Genomic DNA, 23,662 nt, shown 5'->3' on the forward strand with positions numbered 1-23,662 from the left:
GGTCGCTGTCTGAACACAAACACACACACACACACACACACACACACACACACACACACAGACACACACACACAAATACATACACAACGTAGGCACGCCAGGCATGAGGTCAGTCATACAAAACCACACACGCACACACAGTGGAGGCGTGTCCGGAACTATTTGGTTGTAAACGTGTGCTCCGACACAGCGCTCTCACACGTCCTCCTCCTCTTAAAAATGAAAGTCTGCCTACATTATTACACACACGCACACACATATACGCACACACGGAGGCACAGTGACAGATGAACATGAGACATCTTGGCAGCGTGCTTCACTGATGACAGGGTGCGATCTCCATGGTTACGCACTCTTTACCCCCACGAGATACTCTCTCATGATTCTTCAGACTGAACACTTGAGCTAGTACAACAACATCAACAGCACACACATACACACACACACACACACACACACACACACACACACACACACACACATTGTTTCTTATCTGGATCTAAATGGACACAAATTAGCCCATTATGTGCTTTTGGGATTAGAGCTCCGATTTAGCCCTAATAGTCTGTTTTCGTCCACAAAGCACGGGAGACATTTGCCAATAAAAAGCTTGACGTTTTTTAAACCCAGTTGTTTGGATCTGGCGCGCACGTTCAGTGTGGAAGCAAAAGAAAACGAGTCAGAGTGACTTGTTTGAATCCTAGATCACATGCTGTCGTCACTTTCAGGTTTCGACCGTTTGGCTTCCTGTAAAACTTGTGTCTCAACATCCCTTTTCATGTGTGTGTGTGTGTGTGTGTGTGTGCTCAGTTGGTTGTGGGAGCTGTCTGTGTATTGATGCAAATGCACAGGAGCCGCGGTGTGTTTGCTCTGTACACGCGTGCACCAGTAATGAAGACAAAAGCACATAGCGAGGCACGGCTCCCTCACAGTTCCTCCTGCTCATTAAGCCGTTAATGCAGCTTCCTGTGCATGTGTCTTCAGGCCGCTGATTAATAATGACGCTTGTTGTTCATTAATATCGCCCTAATGAATGTGCACTCTGGAACGTGGTCGTTAAACTTTTTTTTCTGTGTGTGTGTATGTTTCTTCTCTAGACTCCATTGACCAACCCCGATATTGGACTGCACCCCCAGAGTGCGGGGAGGGGGGATCTGATCGTCCATCATCTCGGCGCCGTCACAAGGTGGGCTCACATCCCATATGGTTGGCATGGTAACATCCTGCTGGGTTTAGGTTTGCCAGAGACAGTTTCTTGTTGTTGCCACATTCTTGCAACATCCTCCTGACCTGAACACAAAAAGAACTGTGGTGTGTTTGTGTGCGCGTGTGTGTCTGTGTGTGTGTGTGTGTTTGTTCTCTGAAGAAAATGCTTCACATGGAGGTGTTTTTGTGTTTGAGATTTAATAAAATCTAAACAAAACCAAAAAAAAAGAAAATTTAGAAGGTGGAATAGTTTTAAGAGGAGAGAGTGAGAACAAGAGGATAAAACAAAGAGGGTTGAGCGGATGATTTTCAGGCAGATGAGAAAATGAGTGGGAAGACAGCAGGGAGACGGGAGGAGAAATCAAATTATTCTTTGTGCTCTACCTGCCACAAAGGCTGAAACAGAGCATTAATCTTTTACCCTCGTGTGTGCAGGTGACAACAGCGCGCGCACACACACACACACACGCACACCCACACAAATGTACCCAGACTTCAGCAAACCGCACTCTCTCTCTCTCTTTCGTTCACGTGCAGCCTCACGCATGCTTTTGCAGACACGCTGCAATTGCAAATAGAGTAGGAGTGATTGTGTGTAGGTGGGGTTGGGGGTGATGATGGCGGGGAGGGAGGTGGAGTCCAGTTCCAGGCAGGGGAGAGATACTGGACGTGAACAGGAAGAAAACCAGACAGGATGAAGAAGAGGTGGAGCAGGTGGTTACCGGATTCTTGCTTAGATAAAGATTAAAAGTATAAATGGAAATGGAAAGTGACATCTGAGTTTTGAGACTTGTCCTAAGTTGGAAAGACTGTGTAAAAAAAATATGTGTTTAGTTTGATAAAGAGATGATGACACTTTGTAGAAATCTTTTGATACATTCAGTAGGTTGCGTTGGTTTACTTTTGGATTCTGGGTCAGTTTTGGGTGAATTTAGGATTTATTTGTACAGTGTTTTACCTACGGATCATACTGAATCTGCTTTAACTCCGATCCCAGCTTCTTCTCCATAGCAATAGCAGCTCGAGCTCATGGATATTGTTATATGTAGACGGTCCACTAGAGCTGAAACGTGTTGGTTCAAAGGTCAAGGTTCAAAGTGGAGTTTAACTGCCATGCTCTGCATATATAATAATCAGCACACAGGGGAACAAAGTTCTGTTCCCTCAGGTGTACGGTGCACACAGTGAGGAAAAAAAGCTATTTAGTAAAGATGACAAACAACAACAAAGTCAGTAAAGTGCTCATAAGAAGTATTAAGTTGTTTTAAAGTGCAATTATGACACGCCTACAACAGTAAAGTGTTCTTATGTACAAAAATAGACATAGAAACAAGGTGCAAAATTGAACTTTATATTATGTATTTGGTTGTGTTGTTATTTATCTTTGAATGACTTTGAATGCACTTGACCGAAGAAGCAACTGCAGTGTTGTCAGAGGCGATGACAGGAAAGATGTCTTGCGAACCGTTGACATATCATGGAAGGGAAGCACTGAAATGTGAATTTAGAGAAAATAGAGAAAAATACTCAGAAAATCTACTTGACTATATCAGACCAACTTCTGCAGAAGACTTGACAGAGATCACATTCAGCTGGCAAAACTAGGAACACATTTCTTCTTCCTTCCTTCTTCTCTGTTCTTTACAAACAAATATCTACTCAAATAAACCAAACTTCAATAAAGAAACCGTCAGAAGAGTGAATGTTGAATGAAAGTCGTTGCGATGTTGAAATGTTTTGCGACTATAAAATAAAAGTAATATACTGTGCTGATCAAAGACTTCCGGCAGCCATCTGAAAGTTTTAAGGTGAGCTGTTTTCTTGTATGTTATTAAATGCATGGGCTGACGTGAATCCTTCAACCAGTGATTAGTAACGTGTTACTCTCATTTGACCGTTTTTTTCAGTAATCTAACGCATTAATATTTCCAAACCAGTAATCAGATTAAAGTTACTTATTCAAGTCACTGTGCGCTACTATTATTTTTGTCATTTTACTTTGTAAAAATATATATTTTTGCTTTCTTCTTGCGTCTCGGGGAGTGACGTCACGGATGCGACAAGTCACGTTTTCAGCACGAGGACAACTCACGTGTAACACCTCGCAGCGACAAAAACAATAACAACAATGGAGGGAGGAGAGAGATGCGCATTTTCAACCTGGAAATACAGTCATTATTATGAGTTCGTGTCAGCTAAAGGTGAGAACATTATGGTTCGTCGAACACTCTGTGCTGGCAACAAAGTACTATCAAGCTTCAAAAACGTCAGATTTGAAGAAACATTTGGAGTCGCCAGTCAGCACAGTTAAGTTTACGGAGCAAGTCCCACCAGGTGGTGTTAAGCAGAGAGCTGCGAGCGAAGCCACGGCCTCGACTTCTGCAGGAGGTCCCCCACCACCCAAACAACAAAAGCTGGACTTCGGTGCAAAACAAGTAAGCTGTACATTGTTTACTTGGCGTCACTGTTAAAAATGTACCAATAAAGTGGGTATTGGCAAAACCAGTTGTCATTTTTATGTTGAGGCGGCGAGGGGTGTCGTCAGCAGCTGCTGAATGTAACTAATAAAGTAACTTTTAATCTAATTTAATTACTTTTAAAAACAAGTAATCAGTGAAGTAACTAAGTTACTTTTTAAAAGGAGTAATAAGTAATCAGATTACTTTTTTAAGGTGACTGTGGCGACACTGCCATCAACAGACTTTGGCCATGCAGATCCAGAGGTCTTGTTCTCATTATTGAGTGTCTCAACTGAACAAAATAGAAGTTGGACTTCAGTTTTTATCTGCCTTGGCGGGCTGCTGAAGTAGAGCCTACGTGTGGGAAACACTGTGCTTGTGTGAATTCTCCAAGCGAGGCAGCTGCAGATCTCGTCATGTCACCGGTCTGAGTTTACATGACCAGATCAGGGCCTCGTGCCTCTGTTTTGTCAACAGAGATTATGAGAAAGCAGCTCGCCGGCAGGTAGACGTCGCCAACCACGCCGACTCTGTTACCTTCCCTCCCCCCTGTCTCCCCTCGTCTCCCCTCTTATCTTCTGCTCAGTTTTGTCACCAAACAAGCAGAACCTCCTGCCCACACCGTCCCGGCTTCTCCTGGAAATAGACACCTGTCGAACAAATACACCGGAAGTTGGACGGCAGCAGGTTCTTCCACCTCTGCATTCAAGAGACGGTGGATGACCACACTTGGCTAAATCAATGTTTTACATAGAGAACCAACTTTTTTTTTTTTTCAAACTTTTCTGTGTTAACCTTCAAGCTCTCTTGAACACAAGAACACACAAGAGTTTCAATTTGACGCTAAATGATGCTGAAACATTAGTTGAATCTATCTGGGGACGGTGCTGAGACAGGAATAAACCTGCCTGTGTGCAGATGAAGCGCAGCACAGATTAAAGAGAGGTGCGCTTAGTATTTGTGTCTGCTAATTTTCCCGTACACTCGTCGTCTGGCCCCAGTAACTCTTTCCGACGTGTTCTTGTTTGTTGCATTGTTCTTTCCCCCTGGTGTGACTCACTCTGTCGTGGGAAGGCTGTCGTCTCTCCACTTTGTTTTCTGTCTGCCGAAACCTTTTTTTGTTTTTTTGTTTTGTGCTTTCAGTTGCTGCTGTTCATCCGTTTAAAATCTGCTCCCCCTCGAGTCCACGAGTTTAGCTCAACAGTGTCGTTTAAGCGCTGCTCATCTTATTGAAAACATTTGTATTGTGCACACAGAAAACAAACACATTTCTCCAAGAAAAAACACCATTCAGTGCAAAGTCTTACATCTGAAAGATGTCTAGAAGTGGGAATTGTGAGACTTTTATGTGACGTTAAGATGGATAACTCACAGCTGTCTGCAAAAACATTCTCCATCCTCGTGAAAAAACTCGAAAAAGAATAAATTCACTGTTCAAATTTAGACAGAAAAACAACCTGATTAATATCCATGAAATGAATAGTTAATATTGAAAGTTTAATCCCCAGACTCTACAAACTTTCTAAAGGTTATTGTTAGAAACAATCAAATCTCTCTGCAAACTTAATTTTCTTTTGCCGTGATAAGCCATTTTATGAATATTCCCCAAAAGTAACTGAAACAAACAAAAAAAAAATTTATCTGGGAGGCTGAAACACATGCAGTACGTCCCATTACACACAAAACAAACAATGAAGACAATTGTGCTGCTTATACAGTCACAATAACAACTGGAGCAGAACGCTTTCTCTGTTTTCAATTATCATCCGTCCCAACTGCATCGAGGAAAAAAGTGAATAATATCCAGTTAAATGCTTTACATCCAGACAACAAATATTAATCACAAGTCCAGGAATGTTATATATTCGGTGTCTAAACAGGGTGTTCTGCTGCAGTCCATTAAAAGACTGAAGTCAGTAATTCAGTTTCAGTATTATTCATGATGTACAAGATTAGCACGCTTTAAGTGATGATGAGACGCATATCAAGCATAAATCAGCTGAATGGAAATGGAAACTATAAAGCTGTTAACAGCCAGTTTGACAACACACACACAGTGTGAAGTAAAAATTGATCAAAAGGTAAATATTCACAACATTAGGGTGAAGCAACCAACTCTTTTTTCTTCATTCATGTTATCCGAGAGATAACATGAATGACCCTGGTCTAAATCCAAATTATTGCCAAATGGGCGCTTTTTCTTTTTTTGCTTTCACAACAAATCTGGCATCATCTTGTCATCAGCTCTCGTTACTCTCATCATGTGATAAATTAAATCTCACCCCCAGTTTCCCATCAGGTCCGTCATGGCCCCCACAACAAAGTCGGAAATATTAACAATAAACACACTTAAAACAAACGAGTGACTTAACGATTTAACTACGTAGCCTACTCAGCCACAGCAGAAGCACAAAAATCAAGGAGAAGTTGTGAAATAAACAGTCTCAGCAGCTCAACAACATCAGGCAGGCATGACGCTCCACTTCTGAAATGATCTCGCTGGGATTCAAAGTGGCATGAAGGATGGAACAAGGCCGGGTCCTACACACCAGGTTACAGAGACGTGCCCGCTGGAATCAAGGAGTAACACCAGTTACTCCTGCTTTTATTAAAGCAAAATAATGTAAACACATCCATGTGACATCAGGTGTGTTAATGTTGTCTTTCTCGGGCAAGACTCTTGAAGATGAAGATGACTCCTGTTTGTCTTAGTTTTGTCTAGTGCTGTCAGAGGTTTGAAGCACTGAATTTGCTCATTTTGGTTCATTGAAGAGCGACTTCTGTGCACTAGGCTTTGAGCATGTAGGTGTTTTTTTTTTGTTTTGTTTTGTTATCTAGATAATAATGACCAATTTCCCATTTGATCGAGCTGTACTGTGGGGGTTTGCCGCTCCTGAATGAATGTAGAGGAAACACTGCAAAGGATTGCAGGATTAGATATGATATTCCATGTATGCAAGAGGAAACCTTGGTCTGATTGTGAGGCCAGCAGGAAGGTCAGAGGGTCAACAAGAAGCATCCGGATTCATCCTCTGGGAGCCTTGAGTATCTCTAATATATCACTGTAGTGTTTGAGGTGCCTTGAAACGTGCTGTTGAGTAAAGTGATGTTTGGACAGCTAATCAGAATAAGATCTCATGTCTGTCAGTCTGTACTGTAACACGTGAGCTGAACTGGGGTTGGATTGCATGCTCTCCCGTTGACGAGGTGAACCATTTCCTCTGGTTTTGCCATGAAGTCATAAAGTCTGTGGTTCCTGTTGAGCAGTGCTCCCACTGGGATTCAGGCTCCAGGGTCACTGGCAGGCTGCTGTCCTGAAGCAGACCCAAAGCGCTGAGCTTCACCCCAGTGATGCCACGGCACTGCTGACCTGAGTGATCTCCGTTTCACACCCGTCTAATGACACAGAAAATATGTGGGTCAACTGTCAGCGCGAAGACGGTGAGCCCCTGAAATCACTCGGGTCAAGATCAGGGTTGAGAAGCAGTTCAAACTTGTTGTGAAAGTTCAGAGCTGCTTACCTGCGCGTGTGCTCGCACCTGCACTGTACGTGTCAGCAGAAGAAGAGAAGACCCACTGATGATGCTTCAGTCAGCTGGGAGCTAAATCCTCTGTCCTCTTCCTGTTTGTCCGAGCGAACGGCAGCTGCTGATTAAGTACCACTCTGATTAACAGCCTCCCAATTTTACCTCTGACCCTGATTAATGTCTTGACTCAACCTCGACTGCATGATTTAGTTTATAGACTTCAATGAACATGCAGCTGATCAAAAGCGAATCTAGAAACCATCTGGCCGGGAGAATATGTTTGTTTTATGTCTCAGTTTTCGCTGGTGACTCACGGATGATGCCTCTCTTGTCAAGTCAATTTCCAGTCTCATTTTTCCAACTCAATTGTAAATTATGTGTACATTTTCAAGGTGCATCATCAAAGTGTTTCTATTATGCAGTGTACCAGTCTATAATAGTAGATAAGATAATACTATAAGATGAGCATCTGTAAGGGTGGGGTTGGGCTAGAAGAGGCTCTTTTTATCCGATCACATCAGGGTAAAGCGTCATTGCTCTCAAATATGGGCTGAAAACCCAGTCGTCATATCAAAGAGCGGGACATGGAAACCCATTTCTTTACTTACCAGTTTTAGCTATGTATATATTATTTACAAAAAAACAAGTTTTGTTTTGCCTATTTATCATTCAGACTGGGGGAAGGAAAGAGGGGAAACTCAAAATATTGGAGGGGCAAAAATAAGCTTTCTCGTCTCCAACTCACACCTGGACAGTGGCTGCATGAAGTGAAATTGTCTGCTCTAATTCGAAACATTTATTAACCCAGGTGCAAAGAAATTGCCTTATTACCCTTTTTTTGCTCCATTTACTGCATCTCACTCTTTGTCCCTCAGATTGCCATCTTCGTGCCCATCTCTGCTCCTCCTGCTACCCTCCATACTGCCATCACCTTCTCCCATTTCCTTCTTTACGTGTCTCATTCCCACTGCCCCCTGCTGCTGTATTGTACCCACCGCAGCCTGCTGCCTCGCTGCCACCAGGCCCCACTGCCTGTGGCGTGTAATTGACTTTCTCCCTGCACTGGAAAAGCGGGCGGCCCGCGCCAGGCTGGAGGTGACCCATTTCCCTGGGGCATTCAGCAGCCTCCTAATCAACCATTCTCTGGGGCCGCCTCATTCACTCCGCAATTAGAGCAACTCCCGCTTTGAGAACTCCATCAATAGGCTGGCAGGCAGGCGGGCGGGCTCGATCGGCGGAGAGGCAAAGGCGGATTTTCGCTCAAACACTTTGCTTTGGCTCCTCGAGTTCTGAACCCTCCGACTTTGTGCCTCCGCCCTCTCTGCCTCTCTATCCTCCTGCACTCCTCGTCTCCCTCGTGGTAGGTTTCATCAGACAACAGCGAATGGGGGGTTTGTCTAACGATGAGCTGAAGACAGGGAGGCAGGTAGACAGGCACGCAGGGGAGGCAGACAGGAGGATAGGCAAGAAGGCACGCAGGTAGGCATGCAGACAAAGGCAACGAGACAGACCGACAGACAGTCAGGTGTGAGGTACTCAAGGGAGAGATTAAAAGAGAAATTTGAAAGAAACTCAAAGCGGGAGGGATTGAGCAAGAGGATCGGCGTGTCTTCAGAGCGCCTCTTGCTTTGAGAAGAAGATTTATGAGTATTCCCTGTTGTTGTCTTGCAGGGGAATTCGCTTGATTTCCACCTGGTCTTGAAGACGTGCATGAAAGCAGCCTTCGCAGTGATTCTGTGTCACTGACGAGGTGTGTTCGCCCGCTTGTTTCAGACGGTCATGATCTCGTTGCGAGCCAGGGGCACGCAACGGTAGATTAGAAAAACCGAAACGCAATGAGACATTTTCTTTTTTTCCACTGACTGCCCTGATCCCCCTAAAGAAGGAGCCTGGGATGATGATGATGATGATGATGATGATGATGATGATGATGATGGTGGTGGTGATTAAATAACAGGCCGGCGTCTCTCCCGCTGCCGTTGGCTTGATTTGCTATGCAGGAGAGGCAGCGCTCTGGTCAGAGGATAACCATGTAATCAATGGAATGAAAAAGCTGCTCTGGCTGTGAAGGTTAAGAGGGGTACCGGAGGCTTTCAGCCCACTCTGCGCGCCACACATGCATTCAAAACACACACCAGACCGTCTGAATGTTACATCTCCTCCTCCTCCTCTTTCTCTTCCTCTCTCACCTGTTCCCCTTCCCTCCTCTTCCTCTGCTCTCTCTCGGACATGCCTGTCTCTCTCTCTCTCTCTCTCTCTCTCTCTCTCTCTCTCTCTCTCTCTCTCTCTCTCTCTCTCTCTCTCTCTCTCTCTCTCTCTCTCTCTCTCGCTCTCTCTTGCAGCTCACTCCCTCCCACTGCCGCTGCCTCTCCTCGCTCTGATTTCCCCCTTCCTCTGTATATTTTCTGCCTCTGCATTTTCTCTGTTCTCTCCCACTACATTTGTGCTCGCTCACTCTCTCTCTCCCCCTCATTTCCTCTCTTCCCTCCCCTTCGCTGTGCTCTCTTTCCTCCCTCCCTCCTACCTTTCCCCAGTGTCAGCTGCTGTCACTGTGGCAAAGAAAGTGGCCAATCAGAGTCTGCTTCACAGCACCGGCTTCTCCCTCCCTCTCTCATGTCTTCCGTTCCTTCCCTCTATTCCCTTCTCTTCCTCCTCCTCCTCCTCCTTCTCCTCGCCTCCTTTTCGTCCCATCTGCCTCTCTTCCCCGCACAACCTTTATCAGCTCACTTCCTGGAGACGAAATATGATGCATTATGGGAGACAGACGGCTGTCTAACGGGGTTAGTTGTGCAGCGTGGCTTATCATCAGAGACACTGCTAATCCTGTGTGTGTGCGCGTGTGTGCGTGTGTGTGTGCGCCCCATATGAGCTGATGAACTTGTACATGCACAGGCCCACACACACAAACAAACAAACAAACACAACCTCACATGCTTACTCTCTTTCTCTGAGGAGGAAGAGGAGGAGGCAGACGAGACGAGACATGTTTATATTCGTCAGTATCTGCCAGGAGAATATAATTTGCATGATATAAGCATATTTTACCCTGCTGTGTACTGTTTTGCACTGTATCCTCTTTACAACCTGCCTCTGCATTGCTTATTTTTTGCTGAGTTCAAAAGGACGATTCCTCTGTATTCCTTTCCGTCACAATTACCTTTATAATAAGAGCTAAAGGGCTAATGGGGACTATATAATCCAGTCTCTGCCTCTATTAAATGCCTTATTTACACCTGTGCGTGCGCTCCTTCCCCCTCAGGTGCTGATATGTGTGCACGATGAGCGGACTGGGGGAGAACTCCATGGAGCCTCTGAGCTCAGAAAACCGGAAACGCAAGCTCTCCACTTGCGACACGCCTGGTCTGGGGTGAGTGTTGCTGATCGGCATGAGAGAAAGTGGGCTACTGGGTCAGTGGTTTTACCAGCCGTGTTGCTCCTTTGTGTGCCGCTGCAACGAGTGAGAGCCAACATGTGTGCAAAAAAGAAAAAAAAACATCAGAGGATTTTGTACCAAACTTTGGTAGAAAAAGCACTTTTTGGGCTGAATTTTATCATTCGTGAAATCTGCTTTTGTCTCGTTTCAGAGTGTAATTGAGTTAAAAACCTTCAGTCCAAACCACCATATTGATTAATAAGACAATTATTGTCACATCGTATTCTTCATTACTAAAGAATGGGGAAATAATAGACCTCTAGTCAATGTCCGAAAAATATGGCTAACAGAGGGATGAAACTTTTATGGGGTACAGCATTAATTCGTAAAGGACATAAGAATGCATAGTTAAGTACAAGTAAAACTACAGACTCCAGAAATACTAATAATATCGTCCAGTTTAGCCCTCCGCCAACTTGAATTTAATGGTGCAGCTCTCCCAGACTTTTTTGATGTTATGTAATGGCTCAAATACTGATAATTAAAGAAGTCAGTTTATAGCTGTTTTTTCCACAATATGAGCTCATAGGGGGGAAAAGAGTCATATCAGAGGTCAGTGTGCATCATGTGATGCTGTAATTACACAGTCGGGCCACTCTGTCACATTGGCTTCAAAACCTGCACTGTTCCTGGGTGCTTGATGTAACCCCCCGCCAAAACCACAACTTCTTACCGAGCAAGCTAAATCCCCTTGCCTACCATTTTAATGCCAAGCCAACTGGCTGACGGCTACAGCTAACTTAAATATAACGAGCAAGCTTGATATTTAAACTTATAAATTTAAAGAGTGCTATCGATCTTCTCATCTGGTTCAAGTTTCACTAGATCTTTTTTTTTTTCAGTTACCGAACAAACTCTTAAAAGCTCAAAGGCCCAAACGATCTACTTTCCACCTACCTTGCAGCCACAGTGCATTATTTTCAAATCTATAAAGCTGCACTGACACTCTGAGAGAAGTAGTTTTGCAACATAGCTTAGCTTTAACATTTTGCACATCGCCCTCTGTAGTTGTGACAGGAAGCGACGGGAGCAGGAGAGCAAGTACATCGAGGAGCTAGCCGAGCTGATCTCCGCCAACCTCAGCGACATCGACAGCTTCAACGTCAAACCAGACAAGTGCGCCATCCTCAAGGAGACGGTGCGCCAGATCCGCCAGATCAAAGAGCAGGGTGAGTGGACTCTGTGACTGCTGAGGGCTGCAGCCAGGCTCGGCCGGGCCGGACCACCACAGGTCAGATGGACTTTTGAGGAAAATGTGGAGGAAAGGCGAGAGAGTGCAAGAGAGAGAGAGAAAGAAAGAAAGAGAGAGAGAGAGAGAGAGAGAGGAGGGAAGAGACAGCTCGGGGTTATTGAGCGTGTACACACACGCACACACACACACACACACACACACACACACACACACATGCACGTGCCTCCTCAGAGCCCAGGTGCAAGGACGAATCAGTCATTCATCTCCCACAAATTTCACAGCCTCAACTGTTTATGTTTTGGAGGAAACATTGGCAATGCTTTGTGAACCTGTCACTCGTGTGTGTGTGTGTGTGTGTGTGTGTGTGTGTGTGTGTGTGTGTGTGTGTGTGTGTGTGTGTGTGTGTGTGTGTGTGTGTGTGTGTGTGTGTGTGTGTGTTACGGGCATGCACAGCTGTGCGCTGGCCTCGCCAGGGGCTGTTTAATTGGACGTTTGCAGGTAATCACATGCCCATCCATTCTGCTGAACTGCCAAATTATTAGTTCTGTTACAGCTGCTGTTGTCATACTTCCGTTTCCATTATGCAGCGGTCATTTCTTCAGCGCACAATTTAAAAAGTCGTAGGCTGAGACTTCATCATCAGTGCAGATTGGACATTTTCAAGCTCTTACATTCAGGACTGTGTCAGCGTGAATATTCTTCCACTCAAGGTGAATTTGTGGAGATCGGGGGGGGGTAGAGTCGGCTGTGAATTTGTGCTCTCGTGTCTCTTCTCGGCTCAGTCAGCGTCTGCCACCTCGACAGGAAGGGGAAGAGGCTACAGCTGGCCCTGACTGGCTGCTGACACGTTGCCATAGTTACAGGAAGTGAAGACAGAAATGACACAGGCGTTTAGACTCGTATCTCGCCTTCTACCTGTTCCTCTTCTCTTCTCACTTTCAGTTGCTCTTTCTGCCAGTCTTCATTCCTGCTCTTTTCTCCATCCGTCATCTCACTCGTATGTAACGTGCTCTGCTCTCGCATCTTCCTCCTTTCCCTGCTCTGCTTCTTCCCCCTTTCTCATCTGTAGTGCAGCACAATGAGTTGCAGCATCTTTAGGTTTGCTCCCAGCATCTTAAGATATTGAGTGAGCTGATGGAGTGCAGGCTCTCTCTTTTCTGTTTCGTGCACACTCCTTTCTCTTCCTCTTCTCTACCTAACTTCACAGTGCCTGGCTGAAGGCAGCAGTGGCTCTTTTTTTTTTCTTTGTGTGGGTATCTGTGCCCCTTGGGAGCTAATCAGATAGAATGATTCCTGTAGCCGAGCAGCCCCCGCCTCTCTCTCAGACCAAACCCCTGCATTAATACAACAACCCAAACGCCGGTAGCTCTCCGTCAGCATCGTCGCCGTCCACATCTCCGGTCCTTCTTGTCTCTCTCTCTTTATTTGTCTGTCTCTCATTCCCTCTCTCTCAGACTCAGCCCCTCCATTAATTCAGGTGCCTCAGCTCCTGCCCCTGCACCATTACAGCTTCCAGAGCCTCTCTAGCTCTCTCCCGCGCTCTCTCCCGCGCTCTCTCTCTCTCAGCCCCAGCCTACCAGACAGTCCCTCAGAGTCTGACACTGAATATAAAGCATGAGGACGGCTGCTACCTGCTCCACATGCACCCAGCCCTCTACTCCTCCTGACGGGCTCTTCAGAGAAACCTGCCTCCGTCCGTCTCCCTCCTCACCTGTAGTTTTAAATCCCCAAAAAAGAAAAGAAGAAAAAAAAAAAAAAGTGAAGCTTGAGAAACGCTGCCCCCTGCTGGTGCAGCTAGAGTAGTGACTGACTTGCTGTTTCCTCCAATTTCAGGTATCGTTGCTCTCACCTTGTGTTTCTCCTTTGCTCTTTTTTTTTTTTTTTTGGCTTCTTTGTAGGCAGCTGGGCTTGAAATTGTGATTTGTGGCTGTGTGTGTGTGGTTTTTTTTTGTAATTCCTCTCTTTCCTCTCCTGCAGGAAAAGCTTCCTCCAACGACGACGACGTCCAGAAGTCAGACGTGTCCTCGACAGGTCAGGGGGTCATCGACAAGGACCACCTGGGGCCGCTCCTGCTGCAGGTGGGTCCAGCGCTCGACCCCGGCTGATCGCACAATGTTTGTACAAGGTTTGATTGGCAGACTTGGCCGGTGGTGACTTACTGTCGCTGTGCTCTCAGGCTCTGGACGGCTTCCTGTTTGTGGTGAACCGGGAGGGCAGCATCGTGTTCGTGTCGGACAACGTGACGCAGTACCTGCAGTACAAACAGGAGGAGCTCATAAACACCAGCGTGTACAATATTCTCCATGAGGACGACAAGGAGGAGTTCCACAAGAACCTGCCCAAAACCAACAGTGAGGATCACACACACACACACACACACACACACACACACACTCTTACACACATAAACACACTCACAGGGGAGCTCAGGAGCAAACCCTGCATGACATCTTCCACAGGGCCGAGGTACAAAACAAACTCTGAGGGGTTACAACAACGCAGGCTCCTCAGTTATTTATTCACGCTCTTCCGCTCTGAACTCTTTCTTTATAATGAGGAGCTCCTGGGAAGACTGTTCATGTGCATGAGAGCTTTCCAGAAAGACACACGCACACACACACACACCTGACAAAACACATGTGCACAGGAGCACCCACCCACTCGGCGCTAAGCAGGCAGAGCGTAGCGCAGCTGTCAGTCACACTCAGTGGTCCAGACAGTGTAAAACAGGCCGGAGCTCTATTCAGATCCCATGGCAGCCATCTGGAAACTACTTACTGCTGAATAATGCACCTCCACACTTCTCCACGCATGTGCACGTGACGTCTTATTGTATATATTTCCATGCATATGTGTCAGTAATTTGATTGCATTTTTGTTGAAGGTGCTGCTTGTGTGTGTGTGTGTGTGTGTGTGTGTGTGTGTGTGTGGCACCCTGTGTATGTGTTCATGGAGCGCACTATTTATAAAGCTGATTAATTATGGATATGTGTGCTCGACTGAACCTGCTACTTGATTAACTCCACAGTAACGTTCCTAAGCAGAGACGGCTCCGACATGTCACCGACGTGTTCTCTCACTTATTCCTCACCCTCCTCCCGGCACGCTCCTTTCATTCATTCACTCTTTTTATCTTTTAAAAGTCATCTTAATCCACTTTTCTTCCGAGCGTCCCCCGTGCCCCTCTCGACTCACTCCTCCTCAGCCTCATTCAAACTTAATATGGCTGCCTGCTAAGATGAATATTGTGGTTGTCTGTTTCTCAACCGGCTTCCTCGCCGCTCTCCCGCCCCTCATTGTGTCTCAGTCCGCCGCCCGGCCCCTTCATTATCTTTTGGACCCATGAATGAAATGCGCTCCCGCTGCACATTCCTGTGGGATGACTGCTGACCATGCCAGCTACAGTTAAATACACACCGGAGCACCAAAGGCCCACATGCATGAACAAAAAACAGACGTGATGCAGAAAACATGAAGTGAGCTCTGTGTGTTTCTCGACTCCTCTGTCTCGCCTCGATGTTGGTCTAATTGTGTCTGAGGGGAGACGCCGGCGACTGCGCTGTTTTCTCTATCGAGGAAAGAAACGCAGGGCCTTGTTAAATCACCACTACCATCCGACCCCCCCCCCCGGCATGTCTCGCTCTCCTGGGTCCTCTCCTATACCCTCGCTTCACCTGCCAGACTGAAAAACCTCCAGCAAACTCTAGGCCCTGATAAGGCTTCAGACAGACCTTGGAGGACAGTTGGATGTCTCTCTGAAGTTTGCCTCCCCCTTCCTCTCTCTACCTCCCTCTCCCATGTGAAGGTGACCCCCGTCTAAATGAGTGTGTGTGTGTGTGTGTGTGTGTGTGTGTGTGTGTGTGTGTGTGTGTGTGTGTGTGTGTGTGTGTGTGTGTGTGTGTGTGTGTGTGTGTGTGTGTGTGTGTGTGTGTGTGTGTGTGCGCTGTGATGAGGAGTCAGGGCCTAAATGAGGATAGATGGCTGAGTGTCCCTGGCCTCTGCCCGCTGCGGAGCAGACTGAGAGGGAGAGATATTGGAAATCGACACCTTGGCTACATTAATCCCATGGTCCATTTAGCCAGGGATCCGAACAGCAGGAGAGGCTTCTGCTTCTCAATTTAAGAGAGAAAATACATGTTGCAGTGTGGTTTGTTTGTTTTGTTTGCGTGCGTGGAGCCGCAGTAGGAAAAAGGGTGTGAGCTGTTGTGATACTTGATAACAGGAAATCCATTCATAGCTGTGTTTGGGTTTCAGTCCCTGGAGCTTCATGCTCATTCCGTTTTACTCCAGGGTGTAAATGTATTCTTGTTTGTGTGTTTTTGCTTTTTAGTAAATGGAGTGTCGTGGGGAAGCGAGGCAGCCCGACAGAAGAGTCACACGTTCACTTGCCGGATGCTGGTCAAGTTCGGCCACGCCCACGGCCCCATGGAGGAGGGGCCAGGAGGGCCACGCTATGAGACCATGCAGTGTTTTGCTCTCACACAGCCCAAGGCCATGATCGAGGAGGGGGAAGGTGCGCTGGCAATACTCTCATTTGAGTTCATGATAAGGGTCGCTATTTTAGGATGTTTAAAAATAACATTCATCTGTGTGCACTGGATAACTTTTAGAGTCCCCCTCTGCCCAAGAACATGTTTTACTTATTGTTCTTTCACTCTGATGCTTGAGAATGATGTGTGTGCAGACTTTGACAATGGAGGGCTGGTTAAGGGTGACTCTGTGCTCAACTTAAAGGGTGATACGTTAAAGTGTGTCTACAGGTCTCAGGAAGTGCTACTGCGTACGTGAAAAGAGTAGTATAGACTTTTGTGGCTCCAGAGGAAGCTGCATGTAATCTGATAAGTTGCCTCCACTGGTGCCACTCAGTGGCTGAACTGCATTGTGGGTACTGTAGACACCAGGTTTTGAAAACAGAAGTGTGTGGAATAAAAAAGGCGCTATCTGTTGATTTATTTTTGTTCATCAGTTATTTAAACCCACAATGCAATTTAACCAAGTGACATCACTGGGGAGGATTTATCAAGATTGCATGCAGCTTCCTCTGGAGCCGCAAAAGGCTTTCAAACATTTTTTTCCATATATGCAGTTGTCGTCCCCAAGACCTGTGAACAGCCTTAAGGTGCAAAATTGGTGGAGTTACCCTTTAAATCTGAGTTTAAAACTGAATGTTTTAATGAGATATTTGATCTTTTTATGAACAAACTGTGTCAGACGGTCTGAAGGGGATCTTTAAAAAGTTATAAAAACTTATCTAAAATAGAAAACTCTGTTTTAAAATCTGAATTTAAAGCAACTACTTTGCAGCTTAACAATTTCTTATTTGTTTCCCACTTTAGGGACTCATAATTAAAAGCCCTTTAGAATGTTCTCCCGATTTTCTCCCGAACAGAGGGGTAGAGATGCATTTTTCAGTCACTGACCAATCGAAATGCTGCTAACACTCCTCTCCTTTCACCTGCAGACCTTCAATCATGTATGATCTGTGTGGCCCGACGGGTGACAGCCATGGAAAGAACGGAGAGTTTCAACACACGGCATGAGCTCTCAGGTAAGGAGCCGCATAACCTTCCAAAAGGAAAATCTAAAAATAAAAGAAATGAACTCTGAGGAGAAAATGACTTTACACTAGTGGAATTATCTGTCTATCATTTCACTTGATGAGAAATCCTGAAGTAAGTAGGCTCTGTGCTCCAAGGTTTGAAATAAGTGGAAGAGTTGATTTTTAAATCAAATTACTCAAGATCAGACTTGCTACTGCCCAGTGACAAGGAAATTACACTGAGTATCAGCGTGTAATTCCTCATTCATGGTTTTTTCATTCTTAATTTTAGCACACTGAAGAAAATTATGACCAAGGAACGAGATAAAAATCACCAGTTTAAGTGGAAGATGACTTGATATATGATTATGCTGTTACTGGAAACAACTTGTTTTAGTAAAAGAAGACTGTATCTGGCTTGTTGTCCCATTAAATTAAGATTTCCTGACTAAATGTGGCACAAAAGACACATTTATGACCAATTTAACAATATACCTTTAACAACATACCATAAAATCAAAGATATGAACCAGTACGTTTCTTTTAAAACTTAAAATTTCAATGAAATCATGGCAAGCACAGAACTGTTTGCCCCCTAAATACAAACCCAAAAGCTCCAACGGACCATAACTCTGACTGATCCCTCTTTCGTTTTCTTGTTTCCTTCCCTCCACCCATCCCCCTTTCCGTCCTCCCCGGCAGGTAAACTGATCCAGATCGACCAGAATTCTCTGCGAGCATCGATGCGTCCTGGCTGGGAGGATTTGTTGAGGCGTTGCATTCAGATGTTCCTTCAGCACAGTGATGGGCAGCCGTGGTCGCACAAACGCCACTACCATGAGGGTGGGTCACACATGACCCCACACGCACACCTGGAATAGACTGCTAAAGTATTTTGAAATTAGTGGATATGTCTTTTTTAGTGCTGTTTACTCAGTTGTGTATTCTATCTTGTCTCTTACAAAGTAATTTTCATAGCTGTCAAAGGATAAATTCATTTAAATTCAGTCATTATCTACTCACCTGCATGCTGGTCGGTCCTCGGCCAGCATATTCCTAGCCTCCAGAAGCCTCAAATTGATTTGGAAATACTTTATTTAAACCCTTTTGAAGCCAAAATCTTCACTGTAGAGACAGAGCTAAAAGTGTTAGCACCCTGTCTGCTCAAGCTCGACCTCACGTCAAGGTTGTAAATAAAGTCTTTTCAAACCAAATTGGGATATTTGGCCTTCAGAAATGTTTTGTGGATTCAATTTCATCAAGATTCCCCCAAATCCACAATTGTCTTGGTCGGACCTCCATTCAGTAGAATCTTAATGAGACCTACTGATGAAATACACACATCTACACCTCATGCATTAGTGTATCAATATTGAGCTCATGAATACAAATGTCTGGAGCGCAACAACATTGATCCTCGGCGTAATCACAGAGCTGGTTTCACATAAAGACAGTGATTGATGACCTCTGTTATCAGATAAGTGTTTCAGGGTGTTAATTTGTCATTTAATCTGTCTGCGCAGCCTTTCTGCAGGGTCATGCTGAGACACCCTTGTACCGCTTCTCCCTGTCCGACGGCACTCCAGTCACGGCGCAGACCAAGAGCAAACTCTACCGACACCCCATGAGCAACGAGCCGCAAGGCTTCATCTCCACTCACCTATTACAGAGGTCAGAAACTGAGAATGCACACGTAATGCTCCATTCAAACAGAGCAAAAGGATGTGTCATTTACTGTATTGACTAAGAAGAGCACTTCCAGCATATCTATGCAAGGCAGCGGAGGCATTCAATAGCTGAAGTAGCAGCTGAAGTAGCTTTTATCCACTGACATCCTATGAACAGTGAGAAGACTATTTTAGTTGCATTTATACTGAGCACCTACAGTCTGAAAGCTCTTTCAAGGTTTTTGCATTTTTTTCAAACCATGCTTTTGTCCCTCTCCTTCCATACAGAGAACCAAATGGATACCGCTCAAATCAAGGTGGAGGCATGATGCCCAACACGATGAGACAACAGGGCATGGGAGGCCCTAACCCAAATGCCCAGATGAACATGAACACCGGTGGGGGGATGGGGATGGGGGGCATGGGCAGCATGAACAGGAGCTTTGGGATGAACGAGCAAGGCCACATGGGTCACATGGGCCCAATGGGAGGTGGCTCTATGTACGGAGGGAGCGGCGGAGGAGGAAGTGGAGGTGGAGGCATGGGCAACCGCATGATGCAGATGAATCAGATGGGGCAGATGAATCAGGTGGGGCACATGAACCAGATGAATCAGATAGGTCCCATGAATCACCCGGGACAAGGCATGCAGCAGCATCCACAGCAGCCCCCGTTTCAGAGCAGTGGAGGGTTTGGGCTGAGCGGCATGAACAGCCCGTCGGGAAGTCCCAGAATGGGCGGCCCCCAGCAGGGACTCCTGATGTCGCCTCGGAACCGAGGGAGCCCAAAGATGGGCAACAACCAGTTCTCACCTGGAGGTAAGTCGATCTTCACTGGTACTTAACTTGGAGTTTTGTAGAAAGGTCCTTGTTTAACATGATTAATCTGAGTTATGTTTTCCCCTCTAGGCATCCATTCTCCCATGAGTGGCATTGTCAGTGGTGGAGGAAGTGGCGGGAGCACCACCACCTTCTCCAGCAGCTCACTCAACGCCCTGCAAGCGATCAGTGAAGGAGTCGGGAGCTCCCTCCCCTCAACCCTGACTTCTCCCACGCCGGCCCTTAAACCAGACAGCTCTCCCAGCATCCACTCCTCCTCGTCCTCCTCTCAACCCAATCAGCCGGCCAAACCAGGCCAAGATGGCTCCAAAAGCCCAGTGGGAGGTTTAGGGCCTGGGCCCAGCGACCATCACCACCCCATGCACCATCACCACCATCATCAGCATCCTCAGACTGAGAGCTCTGTTGACCGACCAGACAGCCAGGCAGCTACAGCGACAAAGGAATCTGGAGAGGGAGGCAATGAGGCGGGAGTGGCAAGCTCTGAGCCCCCCCGCAGGGTACCAGACAGTAAGGGGCATAAGAAGCTGCTGCAGTTGCTGACCTCCCCAACTGAGGAGCTGGGAATAGGTGGCAGTGGGCCAACAGGGCCCCCTGTACCACCGCCTCCGACCAGCAGCAGCACTCCTGCAGGCTCAGACAGTAAGGACCCCACTGGAGGCATGACTAGCCCCTCGTCTACTGGGGTCTCCTCCTCTTCTTCAGCCAGTGCCAACACAGGCCAGGCGACTGGGCCAGGAGGCGTGTCAACATCACAATCGTCAGCGCACTATACAGGCTCACTGCAAGAAAAGCATAAGATCCTTCACAAGCTTCTTCAAAACGGCAACACCCCAGATGAAGTAGCCAAGATCACAGCAGAAGCTACGGGGAAGGTGTCGCTGGGCGGCCAGGAGGGCAGTGAGGCTGGAACAGGTGGATCAGGGACTGGGACGGGGCCTGGGTTGACTGAGCCCAAGCAGGAGCAACATAGCCCCAAGAAGGAGAAGACCCACGCCCTCCTCCACTACCTCCTCAACAAGGATGATTCCAAAGAGCCGGCAGATGTCAAGCCTAAACTTGAAGAGCTAGACGGGAAGGGAGCCCCGGGGGCCGCTGGCGGCCCTGCTCGGGGTGGCCCTGGATCTGGACCCGGCCCTGCACCAGAACATTCTGAGAGCAAGATCAAGTCAGAGCCACCTGATGATGTAAGGTTGCTTCTTTGTTCAGACGTATATATTTCTTTGTCTGATAATATTTGATCTGGATGATTGTGATTCACCACTGACATAATAACTTTTCACCAATATTTATTGTCTAGTTGCACAACCTAGAGTCCATACTTGGGGACTTGAGGGGTTCAAGCTCTGACTTTTACCCGGATCAGGCTGGAGGTGGGGGGGCTAACGACACAGGAAACAAACCCCAGGGTTGCATTGACGACGGTCTGCAGGGTAAGTGCTTCAAGAGCCAAATAAAGAAGAAGAAGTGACAGTTATATGCAGAGCAGGGAATAGGACATTAGACTGTACATGACTATATTAATGTGAAATGCCAGTAAAGTACATCTGGCATCATCGTATGTTATTTGTCATCGTTTTGTTTTGTGTAAACAGCTGCAAATACAAGCCTCACAAAGCAATGTTTTTCTTTTAAGGAATTACACTATTTAAGTTACAGTCAATGCAGCAAAGCTTTATATTAACAGTTGTTTGAAATTGTGTTTCCACATCAAAGAGGTATTAAATACTATGAGAAAAGAAGTGTTTTATACATTCTTACTTTCTGACTACTTATTAGTATTTTCAAAATGCTGGAGGGTACTGAGGTTTTATTTTTTTCTATATTGTCCCTTTTTTTGAGGAAAACAGAAGTTTGTGATGAAGTGGTTTATACTTTTTGTGTACAGGGAGTCCAGGAATGGGTCCGGGGCCTCGAGGGCCCTTCCAGAGGGCCATGTCCATAGATGGGAAGCCCCCAGGTGGGCCCGGAGGAGCAGGCAGACGCCCCATGCTCATCAAGCAGGAGAACATGATGGGCAGCCCAGACAGCTACCCAGGAAACATGGGTATGTGTTCATGAGGATCTCTCATTTGTTAGCCAGTTTAGGTCCCTGACTTTACAGACACAAATGTAAGATGGTGAATGTCGACACTGCTCACCTTACTGACACACCGTCTGTTTCTGTATTACCAGGACCAATGAATAGGGGTATGGTTCCCCAGAGGTCTCCCATGGGGGGGTCAGGGGACTGGGGAATGCCCCGCTCCAGTGCCAGCCCAGTGGGCTCAGCAGGGCACCCCTCTATGATGCGCACAGGCATGGAGTACAACAGTAGTAAGGGCATGATGTCTGGACCGATGGTCAGCCGCTCCAACAGCGTTCCAGGCAGCAGGTCTATGTTGCAGCAACAGCTCATGGAAATGGGTAAGTCTCAGCCAAGTGCTTCCTGTTAACCAATGACTGCCCAGACACTCTTAATGTGTATAAACATATTGTTATTGTCTTGTTGTGGTTTAGGAGGCTCTGCTGACATGGGCATGGGAATGAGCCCCTTCAGCCAGCAGGGCCAGGCCAACCAGTCTCCCTCCTGGCCGGACTCCATGATGAGCATGGAGGGTAACAGGTTAGTGCATTAGTCCTTATTGTCTGTGTTACTTCCTGATTACCTGCAGTGAGCTCAGGAGACAGTTTATTCTAAATGTGATGGTGTTCATGTGTCTGTTTCTCTTAGACGCCAGTTCGGCAACACCTTAGATGACCTCCTGGTGCCTCCCACCACTACTGAGGGTCAGAGCGATGAGCGGGCACTCCTGGACCAGCTAGACTCTCTGCTGAATAACACGGACGGCATCGCTCTGGAGGAGATCGATCGAGCACTCGGCATCCCAGACCTGGTCAGCCAGGTGGGTGATCACAGAAACTATAAGACGGTGGATTAACAACACCCTCTGTGCTCTTCTAGCTCCCTTTAGCAGTGAAGTAAAAGGAGAACTGATCGATCTGTATATCATGACTCATAAGTGAGCCGTACGTTCATCTTTGCATTACATATTGCAGTCATGATTCAACGTGTTCAGACTGTTCTTTTACCAAAGGGAGATAGATGAGCCTAGAGGGATCTGTCTCTGCTGCTTAGAAAAAGACAATTACAGAACCAACCATTTGGAAATGAATCAATCAGAGGACAAGTTTAAAAAACTTTTTTTTGTCCCCTCCAGACCCAGGGAGCTGAGCAGCCGATGGAGCCCTTTCCAGGCCAGGACCCATCCATGGTGCTGGACCAGAAGCCTCTCTATGGACAGGGATATCCCGGACCCCCCACCATGCCTATGCAGTCTGGCTATGGAGGGAATCCCATGCAGGGACAGGCCCAGCAGGGAGGGTTTGGACCCATGCTCTCTCAGATGGGCCAAGGTGGCAGCTTCCCCGGTATGGGTGGGATGGGCGGCATGGGACACCCGCGGGCCAACATGATCAGACCCAGGATGATGACCGCCAACAAGCCCATGAGGCTCCAGCTGCAGCAGAGGCTGCAGGGACAGCAGGTATAACAACAGGAAGTTCACAGATCCAGCAGTTTACATGAAAACATTCAGCCTGTGTTCGAGTGCAGAACATTCACACTGGAAGAATTACAAATACAGGTGCTATTATAAATGCAGATATGTGGATTAGAATTTAGCAGATGGCCTCACATTTGGGATAAAGCGAAAAATATATCAGGGGTATATCTTGTTTGGTTGGAGTAAACCAGTACCTGATGACCTGAGGGGTTTGGATTCTTCATTACATACAAGTAAACAAGATATATTTAGGCC

General features: G+C 46.5%; 1 protein-coding gene across 3 annotated transcripts in view; it reads left to right on the forward strand.

Annotated features, from left to right (window-relative positions):
• The window catches only part of LOC119023122 (nuclear receptor coactivator 3-like), a 63,615-nt gene that overhangs the window by 34,112 nt on the left and 5,841 nt on the right, over nucleotides 1–23,662 (forward strand). For 2 of the 3 annotated variants that reach the window (XM_037104801.1, XM_037104802.1), the window contains exons 2-18: nucleotides 1,098–1,186; nucleotides 10,452–10,559; nucleotides 11,634–11,794; nucleotides 13,795–13,895; nucleotides 13,994–14,168; nucleotides 16,148–16,330; nucleotides 17,279–17,365; nucleotides 18,059–18,199; nucleotides 18,880–19,027; nucleotides 19,312–19,841; nucleotides 19,932–21,049; nucleotides 21,163–21,295; nucleotides 21,751–21,909; nucleotides 22,038–22,268; nucleotides 22,362–22,467; nucleotides 22,576–22,747; nucleotides 23,063–23,389. In XM_037104801.1, the coding sequence (XP_036960696.1) occupies nucleotides 10,471–10,559; nucleotides 11,634–11,794; nucleotides 13,795–13,895; nucleotides 13,994–14,168; nucleotides 16,148–16,330; nucleotides 17,279–17,365; nucleotides 18,059–18,199; nucleotides 18,880–19,027; nucleotides 19,312–19,841; nucleotides 19,932–21,049; nucleotides 21,163–21,295; nucleotides 21,751–21,909; nucleotides 22,038–22,268; nucleotides 22,362–22,467; nucleotides 22,576–22,747; nucleotides 23,063–23,389 (3,861 nt within the window). In that variant the 5' untranslated portion in view covers nucleotides 1,098–1,186; nucleotides 10,452–10,470. Of the gene's footprint in view, nucleotides 1–1,097; nucleotides 1,187–3,336; nucleotides 3,642–10,451; nucleotides 10,560–11,633; nucleotides 11,795–13,794; nucleotides 13,896–13,993; nucleotides 14,169–16,147; nucleotides 16,331–17,278; nucleotides 17,366–18,058; nucleotides 18,200–18,879; nucleotides 19,028–19,311; nucleotides 19,842–19,931; nucleotides 21,050–21,162; nucleotides 21,296–21,750; nucleotides 21,910–22,037; nucleotides 22,269–22,361; nucleotides 22,468–22,575; nucleotides 22,748–23,062; nucleotides 23,390–23,662 lie in introns of those variants that run through there. The other variant, XM_037104803.1, reaches the window with a different exon arrangement.

Source organism: Acanthopagrus latus, chromosome 7 (assembly GCF_904848185.1).
Source record: "Acanthopagrus latus isolate v.2019 chromosome 7, fAcaLat1.1, whole genome shotgun sequence".
Classification (NCBI taxonomy): Eukaryota; Metazoa; Chordata; class Actinopteri; order Spariformes; family Sparidae; genus Acanthopagrus; species Acanthopagrus latus.